Source organism: Tyto alba, unplaced genomic scaffold (genome assembly GCF_018691265.1).
Source record: "Tyto alba isolate M040663 unplaced genomic scaffold, T.alba_DEE_v4.0 Super-Scaffold_1000006, whole genome shotgun sequence".
Lineage (NCBI taxonomy): Eukaryota > Metazoa > Chordata > Aves > Strigiformes > Tytonidae > Tyto > Tyto alba.
In genome coordinates, this window is record NW_024881272.1 from 28,228,694 (window position 1) to 28,245,322 (window position 16,629).

At 36.2% G+C, this 16,629-nt stretch overlaps 1 protein-coding gene across 1 annotated transcript in view; it reads right to left on the reverse strand.

Annotated features, from left to right (window-relative positions):
* Positions 1 to 16,629, reverse strand: part of FAF1 (Fas associated factor 1) — a 172,935-nt gene that overhangs the window by 60,507 nt on the left and 95,799 nt on the right. Inside the window, exon 9 of the mRNA XM_042807570.1 lies at positions 465 to 560. Coding sequence (XP_042663504.1) covers positions 465 to 560 — 96 coding nt within the window. The remainder of the gene's footprint in view (positions 1 to 464; positions 561 to 16,629) is intronic.

Here is a 16,629-nt window from a genome sequence, read left to right on the forward strand (position 1 = left end):
ACGATAAATCTTATGTGCTATAGTTCTCCAAACAAAATTCTAAGAAAAGTGTATGGAAAATGGGAAACTGCTTATATTAAATTCATTTTGAGGACAAGGACAAAGGCATTGGAAATTTTAACCCAAACTATTATTATTTAGAAACAACGAATGCAGTTTATACAGTCCACAAACATCTCTTTCTGCTAATACTAAAAATATGTTTCAACCTTCTAATTAAATTTGGAGTATTTTTCAATGCTTACTGTGACTTCCTTACTTCGTTTTTCCTCTTTTTCTTCAATGACTCATTTACCCAGTTCCTTACTTTGTCACAATTAAGTGTTACGAGAATTGTAAATTGATTCTTTTAAGATGCAATTCTACTGACTTATTTGACAATAGAAGGGATGGTGACCATTGCAAAATGGGCTTTCCATGCTTCTTCCTAGAGTATACTAGTAAAATAAAGATGATGATCTTACCTCCTCTGACTGTTCCCTTGTTTGTACAGGTGAAGATCTTCTTCCAACTGTAAGCCGATGGCAAGGAAAAGTCAGTCCCGATACAGCTAGAGTCATCTACAAACAAAACAATGATCATTTATTAAAGCCATAGTCTCAATTGAAGGTTGTTTGGTGTTTTTTTTTTTTTAAGCTTGTTTTGCAATTTGAACTGAAGACTGCACTTCAGAAGACCAAATTATAAAGGAGCAAGCCCAAAAAACTAAAATGATTCCTTACATAAACATATTCAAAGAAACATCAACTGAGTTTTACAGGTATGTGTGCACAGAGTATCAAAACAAACTAAATGGAACTGCAAACTCAAAACTGTCTGGAATTGTTATTTTCTCGTAAATCAGTACTAAAATTGTAAACATTATTTGTATGTGGTAGCTTCTACAGTGGTATGCTTTGATGAATTAAATGTAAATTTTTCCTTCCTAATCAATAAGCAAACGATAAAGTGAAGATGATATGTACTGATACAACTAATTAAAAACAGTTGAGTCATCTTGAAAAAAATATTATCTTGAAAGAACAGTTTATTGTCAAATATTGTAAAAGACACAATCATAATGGCTACTTAAAAATATATATTTCATCTCCATCTTGGTCATTATTAATGTCAAAGGCACATACCATGTTTCTCATATGAACAAGGACACATGCAAACCCAACAGCACTGACAAAACTGCAGTTAGCACAGACAGGATAGATGTTCATTAACCAGTGCCAACAGAAACCGCACTTTTGTCTGTTACTGTATGTCTAAATCTCAACTTCTTAAAACTAACAAGACAGTAAATGGAATAAAGCTAGCGTCATTTGAAAGACAAATTTATTAGATGATGGCAAACACACAACAGTCATATTTGAAGATCTGATCCTACACTGTATTTAAAAATGTACTAATCAATACAACTAAAAATGAAAATTGGCCACTCTTCTATGATCAGAACCATCTGTGCCACCCTTGTATTTCAAGCATTCTTCACAAATTTCTTTATACAGCATAAGTTTAAACCCACCCTTCTGCCCTCTTTTGGAAAGCACAGCAGTCCTGGTCAAGCCAGGTTGATGACTATAAGTAGAATCTTCACAAGCACCTAACTATCTTGATAACATGTGGGCTAAATTTACAATATGAATAGCTCTTAAAGAAAGATAGTTGATTCATTTTGGCAATAACAACAATATTTGCTGCAGTACAATTCTTAGTGACATGGAGATAGGTCTGGCTGTATGTTAAAAATATTGTTTCTAGTGGTTCCTTCAGAAGAAACAAAGAGGACATAAAAAGATTTTCTAGATCCTATTGTTGCAGAGCACAGAATGAGAGACTTACATTACGTATTTCAGAAATTCAGCATCATCCTAAGTAGACTTTAAAAATGTTAAGGTAAAATAAATTTCAACCATCCTCAACAAAAATCCAAGAATAAATCACAAGCCTTAAATTTCATTTACTGCTACGAGCACTGAAAATACCCCTTTTATTTTTATACATAATTCAGAAAGACTTTATCACTTGTCTGCTAGAACTCACAAAGATTTAATTTGCTGCAGGTTGAAGCAGGCTGATTAAGCAGACTGGTTACCGAATGAACGTTAACCTGTCTGAACTAGCCTACTGTCACATTCTCATAGCAAGGTTAAACAGAAGTTTAGCTGCATAAAAGCCTAGCTATCATCTTAAAGGAAGTGAGTAATAATACTCTGGAGCAAATGAAATATTAAAGACGACATACAGGTCAAGACTAATTACCTATGAAACTCCTGTGACAAGAGCATAAGAACTGTATTCTCTGTCATAATCCACCAGTTTAATTAGTATTTTTATAAGCTTTTAATAATAAATAAAACTCAACTGTTATAAAATCTGACACTTTGCCCTGTAATTAACACACTGTATAAAATACTGATAAAACATACACACTTGCCACACACAGGCTGAAGTTCCCTATCTAACAACACCAAATACCCTAACGGATGCCTAGAAAGGCTCCCAATATCATCTACAAACACATTAAAGGAAGAGTAGTAAGATCAAGCAACTATTGTGTTGCTTCATCACTTGGCCCAATAGTAGGGTGCTGTAATTCCCCTTTTCAACCCTATATTAGAGCATCAAAGCATCTCTCAAAAATGAGCTAACAGCAGAAGAGGTTCAACATCAGAGCGCATTGCGTCTTGCTCTCCAGACAGTTGCTGGAATGTTGGTTTTTGGTGCACATTTGTGTGAGAAATCACCCTCCTTTGGGTTTTTTTTTGAGAAATTTTTGCAAAGGAAAGGCTAGCACAAAGAGAAACTGTGTCTTTCGTTTCAAAATAATCTAGCAGTATGAACGTTTCTGTAGAATTAAGTCATCTTCATTCTAAAATAAAGGAGATAGTTCTCTTTCAAGAGAGACTCTTGCAGCAGAAACTTCAGTCCTTATTTTGGAAATTATAAAAATGTCAACACTAAGCAAAAGATTACTTTCTGGGCAGCTCAGTCTGGTGCCATGGACAGCAAACCTCAACTTCTGCAAATATTTTGAATGTAGGCTTATTTACTGATAGAACACTCACTGAAGTATCTCAGTGGCAAGAACTGTTTAGATGTCAGGCTGATCTTGCAGAGCTTTTTCTCTCCAAATACCTCATATACCTACTCCCAAACAGGGTTGCAGTACATTAGATATACGAATCGCTGTGTCACAGCCATCTTCCCATGAGAACGGACAAAATCTTTTTACCAACTACAAAACTGAAAATACTGGTTCATAGCCTGACTACACAGTTATCCATATTCTCAACTCATGAACCCATCTGCTGGTGCAAAAACTCAAAAGCCACTAACTTTTCAGAGTATTTTCTTTGACTGCTTGAAAATCACCATTTTGTGCGTATGACAGCTTGAATTGTATGGCTTTTACATGCACAAGAAGAGACATTGAAAGATACATCTGAAGTATTTTTGGAACCAATAATGAGGTAGAGAGATTATCGAATAAATAATACATTAAAGCAAAAATAAATAAGTTTATTCCATTTTTCTACGCATTATATCTGCACATGTGCAAGCCCATACTCATAAGGTCTCACAGCTGACAGGTACACAAGGTGAAAAGTGAAACAGAATCAGAAAGAGGCAAAACAACTTGCAAAAAACTACTCAAGGCAATTATTGAAAAGCCAGATCTCTCGTCCATCACGGACTCTAGATTGGTCACACTTGTCGGAATTTTAAAAAGTCTTCTATTTGTTTTCCTATAGCTTTATTAAGGAGAAGGACAATAAAATTGAATCCTCAAAATGGTCTAGGAAGAGTGGCAGTAGGAGAATACTTCTAGGAGACAGCACAGATATTAAAACAAACTTATTGCTACTAGCATGCAAACAGATAACTGTACAACCTGGACTAAAAGTGCACAAAGAATACCTGAAATAACATTTTTTCTACTAAAAGAAAGACTGCTACCAAACTGAGCCTAATGCTCATTTGTGTTTTCCAATACTAAGACATTGAATTTACTCGTAAATGTTTAGTGTAAGATGATTTGTATTTCAATAGCCAGCATTAATAATTAGGGGATAAAGTTAAGCAACATCTTTTCTGATCCAAATGTGCAGTATTCTTTGCCAAGAACTTTCCAGATCAACCTAAAAATATTTGCCAAATCCAGAGTGAGACTGGGTGCTTTAAACAATAGATTATTCTTCCTGTTAGAAAGTATAATTTTTATGTAGAAGCTTCTAGAAATATGCTTTAGAACAATCTAAAAGACTATTTTTAAAAATATGTCATGATACAAATATCTCTGCAGCAGGGAAAGAAATCACTAATAGCATGTAACTTCAGAGTGGTGCAGTCACATGCTCAGAATAATATGAAAAACTATGAGTCCATAATCTCATGAATTTGCAATCTTCTAGAAAGAGTTCGTTGGCATGACTCAATTCCCACTGTTGCAGACTTACAAAATTACAAAGGCAAGGAGCAAACTCAACCCCTTGCACCAGTCCAGAGGTATTTAACTGAAATACTGAAGATCTGAGAAAGCTAAACAGTAGTAGGATCATGAAGGAATAATACAAGCAGAGAACTGCAGCTGCAGAGCTCTCTACACTGAGAAATGCTGATACAAAAATTATAAGCTCAGTGTACTGAATTAGGAAAGTAGTAATTGGATATGACAAATTGGTCTTCCTCGCATTCAGTCACACTCTGATGGAGAAAAAGAGCACATCAAAAGAGCTTCTAATGGCAACCGTATCTAACAAGGAAAGTATAAAGGCAAGGTGTAAGAGCTTTCTAATACCTTATACAATGTAGTTGGATATCCAAAGCAGCCAGCTTAAAGCAATGACATGTAAAGAACTGGACCTTCTTCCTCATCCTCAACTATCCCAGTGGTTTTGGAAATGCTCATTCTTTGCTCCATGTAAAAAGACACAAGGGTCTCTAGCAATCCAGTAATCTGAATAAAACACTAAGACAACTCTTCTTGTCACTAAGCTACCTGCATTTAAGTCAGAACATACTTTAGAAAATGGATTATGGTAGGAAAACAGGCAGGTCCCTGAAGAACATAATTTACAGACTTATCGATTAGACCTGTTGTTATCCTCTCAGTGTTTATTGTTGCAAGGTGTGGCCTTTCCAGAGGGATGAAATGGTGAATGACCTGTCAAACTGCTGCCAAGAGAGTCAAGGATCCTTAGAACAGCTTGCATATCAGCTAGCTTTGGAGCAGATCAAACTCCCTACTGTGGTCATTATCAGCAGGAAACTTCCCCAGGAACTCCAGAGTTTCACAGGTGCAGTAGGCAAGACAACCCCACAAAACATGTCACATCCTGCAGAAGATGAAAGCTGCAGATATGTAATGGAACTGCTTTTGCATGACTTGAGGGCTTATGTTGTTCATAGGATACTTGTCATCAACGGATCCCTTTTCTATAAAAGGATGTAGCTCTCTTAACAAGAACCACAGAAAACAAACCAGCATAAGTGATAATGTTTAAGAAAAGTAGGAATATTGATTTATTTTGTGCTCTGTAAATATTTGATCGCTACAAGAGTGGTGAGAGTTTTGAGTTTTTGGACTGTGTGGGAGTTCTGCTTGCTTGGTTTGCTTTAATGCACATTAATGCATCTATCTAAACATACAGGTACTTACCACTGTTCTTCTTAACCAGGGCAAGTTATTAAATGGAGCCCTTCAGCTGTATCACCTGGTAGTTGTCAATTTTTAAAAACAGCTTTTGACTGTTTAAAAGACCACTTAAAGTGAGAAACTATTTCAGTTACTGTAACAGGGTAACAATCTATTGTTTGAGCTACTCAAATGAATAATCCTTTCCAATGAACTGGAGTGGTATTTTTCCATGGCAAAATATTTGCTAGTATCAATTTTTGGACATAAACTAGAGATTCTTGATCATTTGCTCACAGAAATTCAAAGGTAAAATTATTAGCCTTACCACACATCAGAAGAAAATTCACAGAACACATGATCCATATGCAAAAGAGAGGAGTTTATCAATGATGACAGATTTCACTTGCTCATGCACAACAAGTGAAGCAACAGGCATTAACTGACAATAGCAAACCTAAATCAGAACAAAAACCTTGCAGTGGACATATCTGCTAGATTTTTAATATAAAATAAAAGGATCATAAAAAGAAATGTAATTTCTATATTGTGTGACTGATATTAATCCAATTGAATTACTCAATAAGCATAATTCTAATGTAGAATTGTGTTTGGCTGTATATAATCTACTTCAGTAGAAAACTAACCGAGGGAATTCTCATAGTGTGATTTCGTCTTGAGGTAAAGGAAAATAACCCATGTTTTCTGCCTCTAATACTCAGAGATAAAGATAAGCAAACAAAATTCTGGTGTACAAAAAACCCCCATGTTTTCTGATACTTGACTCTACTTCATAAATCTCCCATAAAAACCTGACTAATTCCCAGTCCTACTCAATATCAGTTTGTAGTATATTAGGCAAAAGGAAGTCTTAATAACTTGACCTCCAGTTCTAGAATCCTGAAAAACAGTTAGGTAAAATTATAGCTCCAGCCTTCCAACTGCACTCACTAGCACAGCTGCATGGAAGAAGTCACAGAAAGAGGCCTTCCCAAAAATGTCACTCCATGTGTAATTGCCAAGAAGGTACATGCTTTCTAATGCATCCCTTCAAACTCTATAATGTTGAACAGGTAGAATTAAAACTTGCATATACTCAAATGACGGGGGGGGGGGCACGTTTAGCATACAAATTGTGTAATTCAGCCTTTTGGTTTTTATAACCTAAAGCAGTTAAAGAACACTCAGATTACCTAATCCCAAACCTTCCAGGCTGGCATCTCTAATTTATGTTTGCTGTAGCTCTTACAATTAACTCAAGACAATAAGGTGCTCCACCCAGTGTCGTGCCTTTCCCATCTGTCTCTGTAATGCAATAGCTTTAGAGCACCACATCCAATCAATTCCAGATTTACACTTAATGTTCTGGGTATCGATATTAATTCTCATGAAAACTGGCAATGTCTGTTTTTCCTTTGGCGAGCAAGAGCAAAAATCAAGCCCACAGAGTATCTGTTTGTGTTGTAGATAAATAAGCTGTTAGTATGCTTTGTATTATGGAGTTGTAGCTGGATGAACCATCTCCACGAGTCAGTACCTGCAGTAGCTCTCTCATCTCAGTATCAGTTTAAGAATGTTTTATGCCTTTGCTGTTATTATTGTACAACCCTTGCACTGTTTAAGAAGAGAAGATTATCTCCAGAATAATATGCCAAAAACATTATTATTCAACCTGTGAAGTCAAATTTTGATAGAGATTATACAAACGTCTTGAAACCCAAAAACCTTTAGTTTGCTCTGGAAACAATAAGAGTACGTGAGCAACATTCAGAATTTTATTAAAAGTGTTGTAAAGTCATTGTGAGTCAAAAGTTATCTAATTAATTAAGAATAGAAGCTCATGCTAAATTTGAATAGTCTTCGAATCAGAGCTGTTTTAACAAGGTGAATTCTACAACAGCTACAAACTTCTAACCACTCTCCATAATTATTGCAGTACATACCAACTCTGAAATTTAACAGACATTTGTGGCCACTACTTAGTACTTTGGCCATAACTAGCTTGTCAATATTAGCTAGTTGTTGTTTCATGTTAGAAATTAATATATTAATAAACAAGGAAATGATATCCCAAAATAACATTTATAAATCAGGAGGTCACCACCTGTACAAGAGCTCTTTCTAAAGGACGCATATCAGGCTGTAGTACATATAGAGATTTATAATATACATATATCATGTGAGAAATTCTTAATCAGAAATGAATGCACTGTTGCCTACAGACTGAAATCTAATCCTGGTTCAAATACTCCATGTGACAGCCCTTTCACTGTGCTCAAAATGCGAGTTGCTTAGCTTTTTCATTTACCGGTTTACTCACTGATACATGGCTAATGTATAAAGAAACAAACATGACCGAGTACATTTCATAACATGCCATGCTCAATTATTCAAAATAACCTAAGATAGAGGTGCCCGTAGCAAAATACCCAATGACTGTCAGGTGTCTCCACTATGAAAATTTCACTTTCATATAATTTGATCCTTTTTCTTGTGTGACTAATTACTGTGATGCCTTTTTCCCCTCATCAGGTAAGAGAAGGGGTTAGGATAGAAGAACGGGGAAGGAGCTTTATCAGGCATTTGAGTTTTCATCTAAACTTAGCACTCTGTTATTTGACTTTTTGTTATAGCATAGACTAACTCCCTGAGTATGACAATGTTGGTGACATTACAGATGTCTGTATGTATGCATTTTCTTGAAGCTTGGGAAAAAATCTGGTCTTTTTTGAAGAAAACTACATGAAGTTTGAGAAGGAACATTTCTGTCCCAGTTTTTCTATTAAACTCTATATGACTGCAGTACTACTAGCGGAGTTTGGAAACTAGATATATCAGGGATCAAACACCTTCATAGCCTGAGCGCATCAGGAGTAGTAAGGTAGTAAGTTAAAACAATTCATCAGTTTCTACATCTTGGCTGAATAGCATGGCTCCTGCAAAGGAGCCTTTCCATATTTCCAGGTTCAGTCCATTCTCTATCCATCCATCCAGGGTAGGTAACATTGTGATAAGAGAGAAATTCTATTGCTGCTTAGTCTAGACAATCTTCAGTTTAGATGTCTGCAAGGCATATTCGTAATTGCTAATCCCTTCCTCTTGATGAGCAGATCTCAGAAAAATTCAAAGTTCATTTCTCCTAGCCTAACAAGATGTCATCTATCTCTCCTCACTAGACAAATTAAGTTCCCTGTTCAAAAAGATTACCATACTAACTGTGCAGAAAGGGAAATTAGAGAGAAATAATTTTTCAGCAGGGCTAGATGAAGACACAGACCTATGCCTCAGACCTTAGGTCTTTAAATCAGAATCTCAGGGTCATCTAGGGGACTGCAGAACAGTTCAACATAACATTACTCCCCAGAAAGACACAGGAACAAATTATAAAACAATGTATTTGAAATACCCAGGAAAGAAGTTATTCTGCTTACCACTGGGGCAAGACTGGTCAGGCTGCTCCCCAGCTCACTAGTGTTTCCATTTTCCAATTTTCTTTTGTAACAGATCTTTTTTTGAGATTAAAGAAGCAAGCAAGCCATAAAGCAAGGAATATTTGTGTGGTGAAAGGGAGATAGAAGTTAATGTGGTATATGGGAAAAATCAAAGCATAAAAGGGAGGGAGGAGAGATAGAGCACGTGAATAGTGGCAGAAGAAGTTCTGCTTCCACAGCTGAAAAGTAAGAGTGTGAAGTTCTCCATTATACAAACAGGTGAAGAAAACAGTGGTTTTTAAATGCATCCAGCACAGCTCTTGGATATGAATATTGAAACACGGGAAATAAGAGTGTGGGAACTCTTCAGCAATTTTTTGCAATTCTCCAGAGAATATCAAACGGCTCCCTGCTCTTTCCTAGTTGGAGTCCCAAGCCCACAGAAACCAATCCATGCAGGAAGGAGGTGGTGGACTCCCAAGCAGCTCATACTGTTTCTGAGGATACTCAAAGTCTTATCATTTCAAGAAAAATGATGCTATGACATGAGAGATCATTCATATTGGGCTGTTCTTGCCATGGCTCTAGTTCTCAGTGTTTAACCAAGCATTATTAACAATGTGTGGGCAGCCTGTTGTGCTCAGACAAACCCTCACTAAATTCCTTGTGAATAAGTAGGTGCTCAACACTGCTAAACCCATCACTTATTGCTGTATAATTATACATTAAATAATCTATCTTGTTTTCAGCATATAATTTCACAAAGTCAAAGTGATATATGATTTAAGAATTCACACATGTGCATGTTTAAAAGTAATGTTTAAGACTTCAAGGATTTAAAGGTTTTCTGTGAATGTTTATCTTATGCTTTGCTCTTTTCTCAAAGCTAGCAAGTATTCTTTCATTAGTAACAGACTGTAAAATTACTTCTATCCATACTGAAATGCACTGTATACATAAAACCAGTGTTATCACAGCAAAAATAAGCAAGTATCCCACTGTAAAATGAAGGTACATTCCAGGTTTTTTTTTTTTTAAAAAAGCCCATCAAATGCATTTTTCTTGAAATTTACTGAAACAAGGGCTTGTTTTGTACTACGAAATTAATTATGAGACTCAGAGATTTACTATACGGAACTGAAGAGCTCTCTTCAGTCTATACTGGTCAACAAGACATTGCTAAACTAGTACATAGTTTAAAAAAAAAAAAAAAAAAAAAAAAAAATCAACCAACCAAAGCTCATCTACTACCACGTAAACCCTTATCCCTTCTTGAACAATAAAAAGTGGATGTAATTCTACATTAGCCACTTCATATTTTGACATCAAATAGCATTAGCTGGGAAAAACAGTCAAGTATGTTCTGGGTTGGTTTGTTTTATTAAACTATTGTACATATAGTAAAATAACAGAAGAGTTAAAAAATTTGACAGCCCTTGAAATTAACTTCATCTGGAAAATAACTTCATTTTCACTATGCATCTTCAATACAAAAATTAAAAAAATAATCTTGACAGGTATTCAACGTTTCATTTTAAACACTAACTGGATGAAAAAAAAATCTCTAGGGTGGAGTGTGTTCAGGTTATAAATCAGCAATGCTTATTTTAACTCCTCACAAAGTGTTGTTGAGATAATTACTGCTGACAGCTTTATTCAAGGTTCATTTCACTTTTTCTACTATTTTTCCCCTGTTAGAAGTTCAGCAGGGCCCATGGGAAGATCCACCCCTCACACCTGTTGGGGTTCTTCATGTTACTGAGGCCAGTTTGGACATGTCACTTCAAATTAGCACTGTGCCAGCGCGCTGTGACAATTACTTATCGCAGGTTTAACTTGAAAAAAAGTTTCTAATTCAGCCACAAGAACAGTGTCAGAGTACGTAATTTAAACCTGTCAACACAGGTTGTAGGAAATTCATTCCAGGGATTTCAGTGATGTTCCCATGGTAGAGCTTTGAACTATAATGAAGATTAAAATCACAAAGGAATGCTCGAGTTAGAACACAGAACCCAAAAGTTAAAGAAGATTTGAACTGAAAAAAGTGTGTTAAATATTAATAAATTAAAAAAAAAAAAAAAAGTACATTCTTTAGATTAGAACTAAGAGAGTGCTTTGCTTAATCCTCAAAAATTCCTCTGCAGTTTATTCTAAGAGGGTGCATATTAAACATATGTATCTTATTCCTTCTGCTGCCGGGAGATCTTTATACAATGTGCTGAAGGCAGCAGCACAGTGAAGATGCTCTGGAATCGACTGGTGGATAAACAGCACATGGAGTGAGAAGAGGGAGGCTGGGGAAGAGTCCATGGCACAGCAAGCAGGCCACTTGTGTCTTTCAAGACAGACACCAGATGAGGGATGCTGGAGTCACAGCGACAGCCGCGATAAAGCAAGGTTGATAAAACACTACCGAGCGTTTCTGTACAAGCTTGAGAAAAAGTTATGCCTGGTCCTCTGGGAACATCGAGCTCTGGTACGCTGGTTGAGCACACATGCCAATTTTTGCTGTAGTTGCTGTTAATCACCAGCTGTATAACTGCGAATCTATTACTCTTGCTTGCTAGCTGAATGAAAGAGAATTTTCCCTGGTTTTGATTATTTCTCATTTTCTTAAGTCTAGTTAGGCAAGTTAGGAATTAAAGCAGATGGACAGACGCTGTAGTAGTTAATGTTGCTTCAAACCACAAATATATATAAAGGAGACAAAAGGAAAATAATATTTCCTTGTACAACAGATTCTACTAAGAAAGAGTTATACTTGAGAGACTGAAATAAATACCCATGATCACTTACAGAGCTCATTCTTCTTCTTAGACAAAAACTGTAAATATTAAAAAGGACGAAAAATCTGCCAAGCCATTTGCAGCTATTTGAAACACAGGGTAACAGAATTAAATAAATGCTGAAAGACCTGGAACACAGTTAAGTATAGACCATGAGGCTAATTGTGGATCTTGAGTTAATTACTTTCCACTGATACGTTTTCTCAATGGTCTTTTACATCAGTTTTTTCTTTCCTTGGTCTGAACCCCAAGGCAATTCAGCGTGCTAGCCTCCAAACTCTGGGTGATTCATTGTGTACTTCTGCCTTAGGATTTTTAGTTCACGCAGAGAAAGCCAGGCTTTCACATCAAGTTGATGTTAATGTGCACTGACAAAGCAACAGTAAAGGAGCTTCATGTTTGTCACAACGTGCACTCTTTAATTTAGTAATTGCTTTATACTGATATGCAAATAATGACACATTTCCCAAATTTCCAGTTCCCCAGCAATGCTTTCACTAATTACTCAGTGGTTTAAACTTATGCATGTAAATTGGTTAAGTGGCTTTATTAATACACCTGTGTGAACTGATCTATAAAACATACATGCCTGGGAACAGGTCATAACTCAGTGTACATTCCTGAATGTCTCAGGAACTGAAAATAAATATTCTGTCACCAAAACAAGATCTATTAAAACTAATAGAGTGTTATTCATAGATACACTGGGATTCCCAACCTTTCCCAAGCCAGAGAGAGACTGCATTTGGGTGACAATAAATACCAATAGTCAAAGTATTCATCCATTCCATGTTGCCAAATGAGAGGAGGATCAAGGTAAACAGAAGAAAAGGTCTGGAAGAAAAAGGACAAGAATCCCTCTAGTACCTGAAAATGTGGGAAAACACCAACATCCACTCATCCATCAGCTCCTTGTGGACCATCATGTGCTCTGCAGTCTGGTTATGGTATTTTGTGATACTGCTTACTCTTACTTTTGATATTCCAGTGGCAACTGTGAAAAATTCAGCTGCACTGAACCTGGATTCAGACTCTTAACAATTGCAAAACCACTAAACAGAACTGGCCTGTCTTCCTATATTTCCTCTCCTCAAAATTCTTCACAGTGTAGGGGCTGAAAAGTAATCAAGGCACTAACATTGTCCTGTTTTTTTTGCTGGCTTCTGTGTTGAAACACACTGTCTGTTGGATTTCTGGTATTTTCTTTACATATATGCATAATTGCCATAGAATAGGGTATAATAATATTGTTCTAAGTCTAATCACAAATTGCCTATTTTTTGCTATTCAGAAAAGATCTAAAACCATTAAATAGATTTTTAAGGTAAGAAACAATTGTAAGTGAAATAGTAATCAACAGTATAAACCAACAGCCATTTTGATTCATCCAGATCACATATTGCTCACAGATATTCACAAATACATCTTGGGAACTGTTTTGCATTCACAAAGAGTATCAGCCAAACACTTGGCACGTTTCTGATCTATGGTGGGATGCCATTTACTTCACAGCATTGTACAGTGCTTTGGATGGCAAACAGAAGAGAGCCTGGATATGTTTCCAGCACTATATAATTCCTTGGCAGAGTTCAGTTGTGCTAGCAACACTGCTTCCAACAAATGGTTTAAACACTGATAGGCTTTTTATGTTGCTGCTTCTTCCTTTTTGAGGAACTGGATTTTTGCAATGTTCATCTTTTAAAAACATGGTGTTTCTGACTTCTAAAACTGAGCTTCTGGAAAGAATTACTGTTTCTTATTTTCTGTTTCCCTCACATGGAATATATGAAAAGGCCTCTAACTCTTTATATCAGTAGAATTAAAAGCACTGAGTATCTAACCTCCCCAGTTAAAGGAAAAAGGTTCAAAACTAGAAATAATAAATTGTATTAATACTAAACAATATTTTAGTAATCTTAAATGGTAAGTTTCTGGCTTGGGGTGGTTGCAGCTAGAAATGCATCAGTTTCATCCATTCGCTCAGTGTAACTACGTGTTCAATGTGCTTGGTTGATGTATGATAGTGTGACAAGCAAAAGATAAAGAACATAAGTAAAAAAAATAAGCATTTATAAAGGGTCTTCCAATTTGGAGACCTCTAAGGACTAGATAAAAACATGAAACATTCCCAACATTTTAGACTGGATTTTCTTAGCCATCTAACAAGAATAAGGTGGCCAGTTTCTACTGAAATCCAGTTGAGGCCATGTAGCTACTTTTCTTTGACTTTTATGAAAGTTCAGCATTAAAGCTCAGGCCTCCTTTTGAAAATGAGAAGGTTTAGGTTCCCTCAGTAAAGTGTTTTATTAAATGTTGTAAGTAAAGTCTGCAGACTACGAATCTGTCTCGGGTCTATGTTTTGACCACTGGGCAGTAACTATGTTTAGAAAAGGAATTCAATCCAGCGATTGCTATTGACAACAGAGCTTTTCTCTTGTTTGGTAGAGGAAGTTATCCATCTAAAATAGATCTGTCAACTCATATTTTCTTGGTTCCACATTTTATCAAGTTTAGTGGACTTTAATAAAAAATTCCCAACAGAGGACCATATTAGCTCCATTCTAAGCATTTAAAAAGTTACCTGCATACTAATTTAACATTATCTAAAACCCACTTTTTAAAAGGAAGCATTTGAGACTATTTTATCAGGGTCTGCACACAACTAGAACAAACCTCAAGTGAAATTCTAGCAATAGCAAAAATTCTCATTCAGATATAAAACAACAAAAGTGATGCCGTAATTTTACATAGCTTTCTTCTATTACATGGTGAGCCCACTTACCACTCACTTAAAGTGAAACTCTGTTCCAGAGTCCTAAACACCTTCAATCTGTTGTAATGGATTTTCATACATCTTCTAGTGAAGCTCTGCTCTGCTTATATTGTGGAGTTTCATTACAAAGAAACAAGCACCACTGTGATAATCCTCCAGGAATAATGCAATTACCACTTATCAAACAGGTGTCTGCTGTATTCCAAGGAGATTATCACTTCCTATTCTGCTCTCCAAGAGCACAGAATAAAAGAGAAACTGCTACTATTAAATGACTGAGGAGAAAAGGAGTCTTTGATAATGGCTCTTGCTAGCTTCTCTCAGCAGGGCATGAGGTAAATGTAGTCCTTCTATAATGTCTTGACACCAAAATGAATATTTTAGTTTCTGCAAGGTTAGTTAGAGCTCCTAAATAAGACCACTCCTGTTAACTGAATCTGAGGTATCTCTCTCTCTTTCTTCACTGAGCACTTTGAGAACCTCAGCACCTGTAGTCTCATGCCAAACTATGCCCTTTGTGAGTACTCCTGAAAGAGGAACTCTGCTCAAGCAAAAACAGGCTACAGGGCTGCTCTACCAAACACATCATCATTCAGAGATGTTTCTGTGACAATACAGTGTTTGATGAAGGTATAAAGGGATCTTGAAGATGAAGCTCCAGAATTGTAAAGAATTAAACCTTTTTAACAGGATACAGTTGTAGGTTAAACTCTGACTGAGTGTAATTTGATCAGCAAAGGCAGTTTTTTAGCATATTTTAAAACCAGCATGTTGGGTGGGATTTATCCCAACAGATCTCTGAAATTGAGAGCAAAGACACTCTCCTATGAAATGTGAGATACAGATTAATGTACTCAAGGTGCTATTAGTAGATGGCAAAACGTATAATTTTTTTGGAGAAAAGCCCAGCTGAGCATCAGGCACAGAGGAGTTAAGAGGGTAAACAGCCTACCTACCTGCAGAAGGAGACAAGAGGCTACTTCAGAGTTAGCTAGTAATGTCCAGTGACAGTAATGGCTAGTGACTGTCCATAGCTAGGTGCTTCAGAGAAAGTAAGACACTGGTGGTCCTGCAAACACTCTCTTCAGTGAAGATTACCACTACTTCGGTATGAACTCACAGGAAGAAGAGTTGTTCCTGCTGCTGCCTCTGTTGGGACACAAAAACCTCCAATGCAGTTCTTGTGCATGTAGATAGAGAGGTGGAATGGTGATACATATATATATATATATATATATATATACACACATATAATATACTACACCAGCACGTTGTTTCATGATGTACTTCAGAGATCTGGACTGCATTGATCTATCCTACTGATACTTCTCTTTATATATATGGTCATTTCTATCACATTTTGATTTGCATGTTCTTTCAATATAAAGACTGCAATTGGAAGCAACGCTGAAGCAGTAAATTGAAATAGCAGTCCCAGTCAGACCTTGTTTACTAATTTTGAACTCTACTCCTTTTTAATGAGTTTTATGAACATGTCATTTTTAATAAAAATAACTATCATGTCTATGTGTTTCAAAGCAGAAACAGCTAAAAACATTGTCTCAATAGAGCAAGCAGATTTGTCAATCTCTTGCAAAAGAAGAAAGCAGTAAAAGATGACAAATAATTATGTCTATAGCACCACTGGTGTTCCTAATGCTTTAAAATTCCAATGACACTAGAACTTATTAATGAATGAATTAATTACTAACAGTAACCTCAAAATTTGCTACCAGCCTTTCCTACAACACTAAGGTTGATTACAATAGGTTATACCAAAATGGGGTCAAATTCTCTTGGTAGAAGCTGATGCAATTTTAGATGACAGTGGTTGTCTTATACCAGCAATGGATTTGGCTTTTTGAGTCCTTATTTTAAAAGATCACAATGCACTTGGAAAACTCACTGAAATTGACATTTTTAAGATAAAATGTGACAGTTATTTAGCAATGCAATTACCCTTTACAGTTTATGAGAGAAGCAGCACTTGAAACTGATAGTTCACACTTTAAA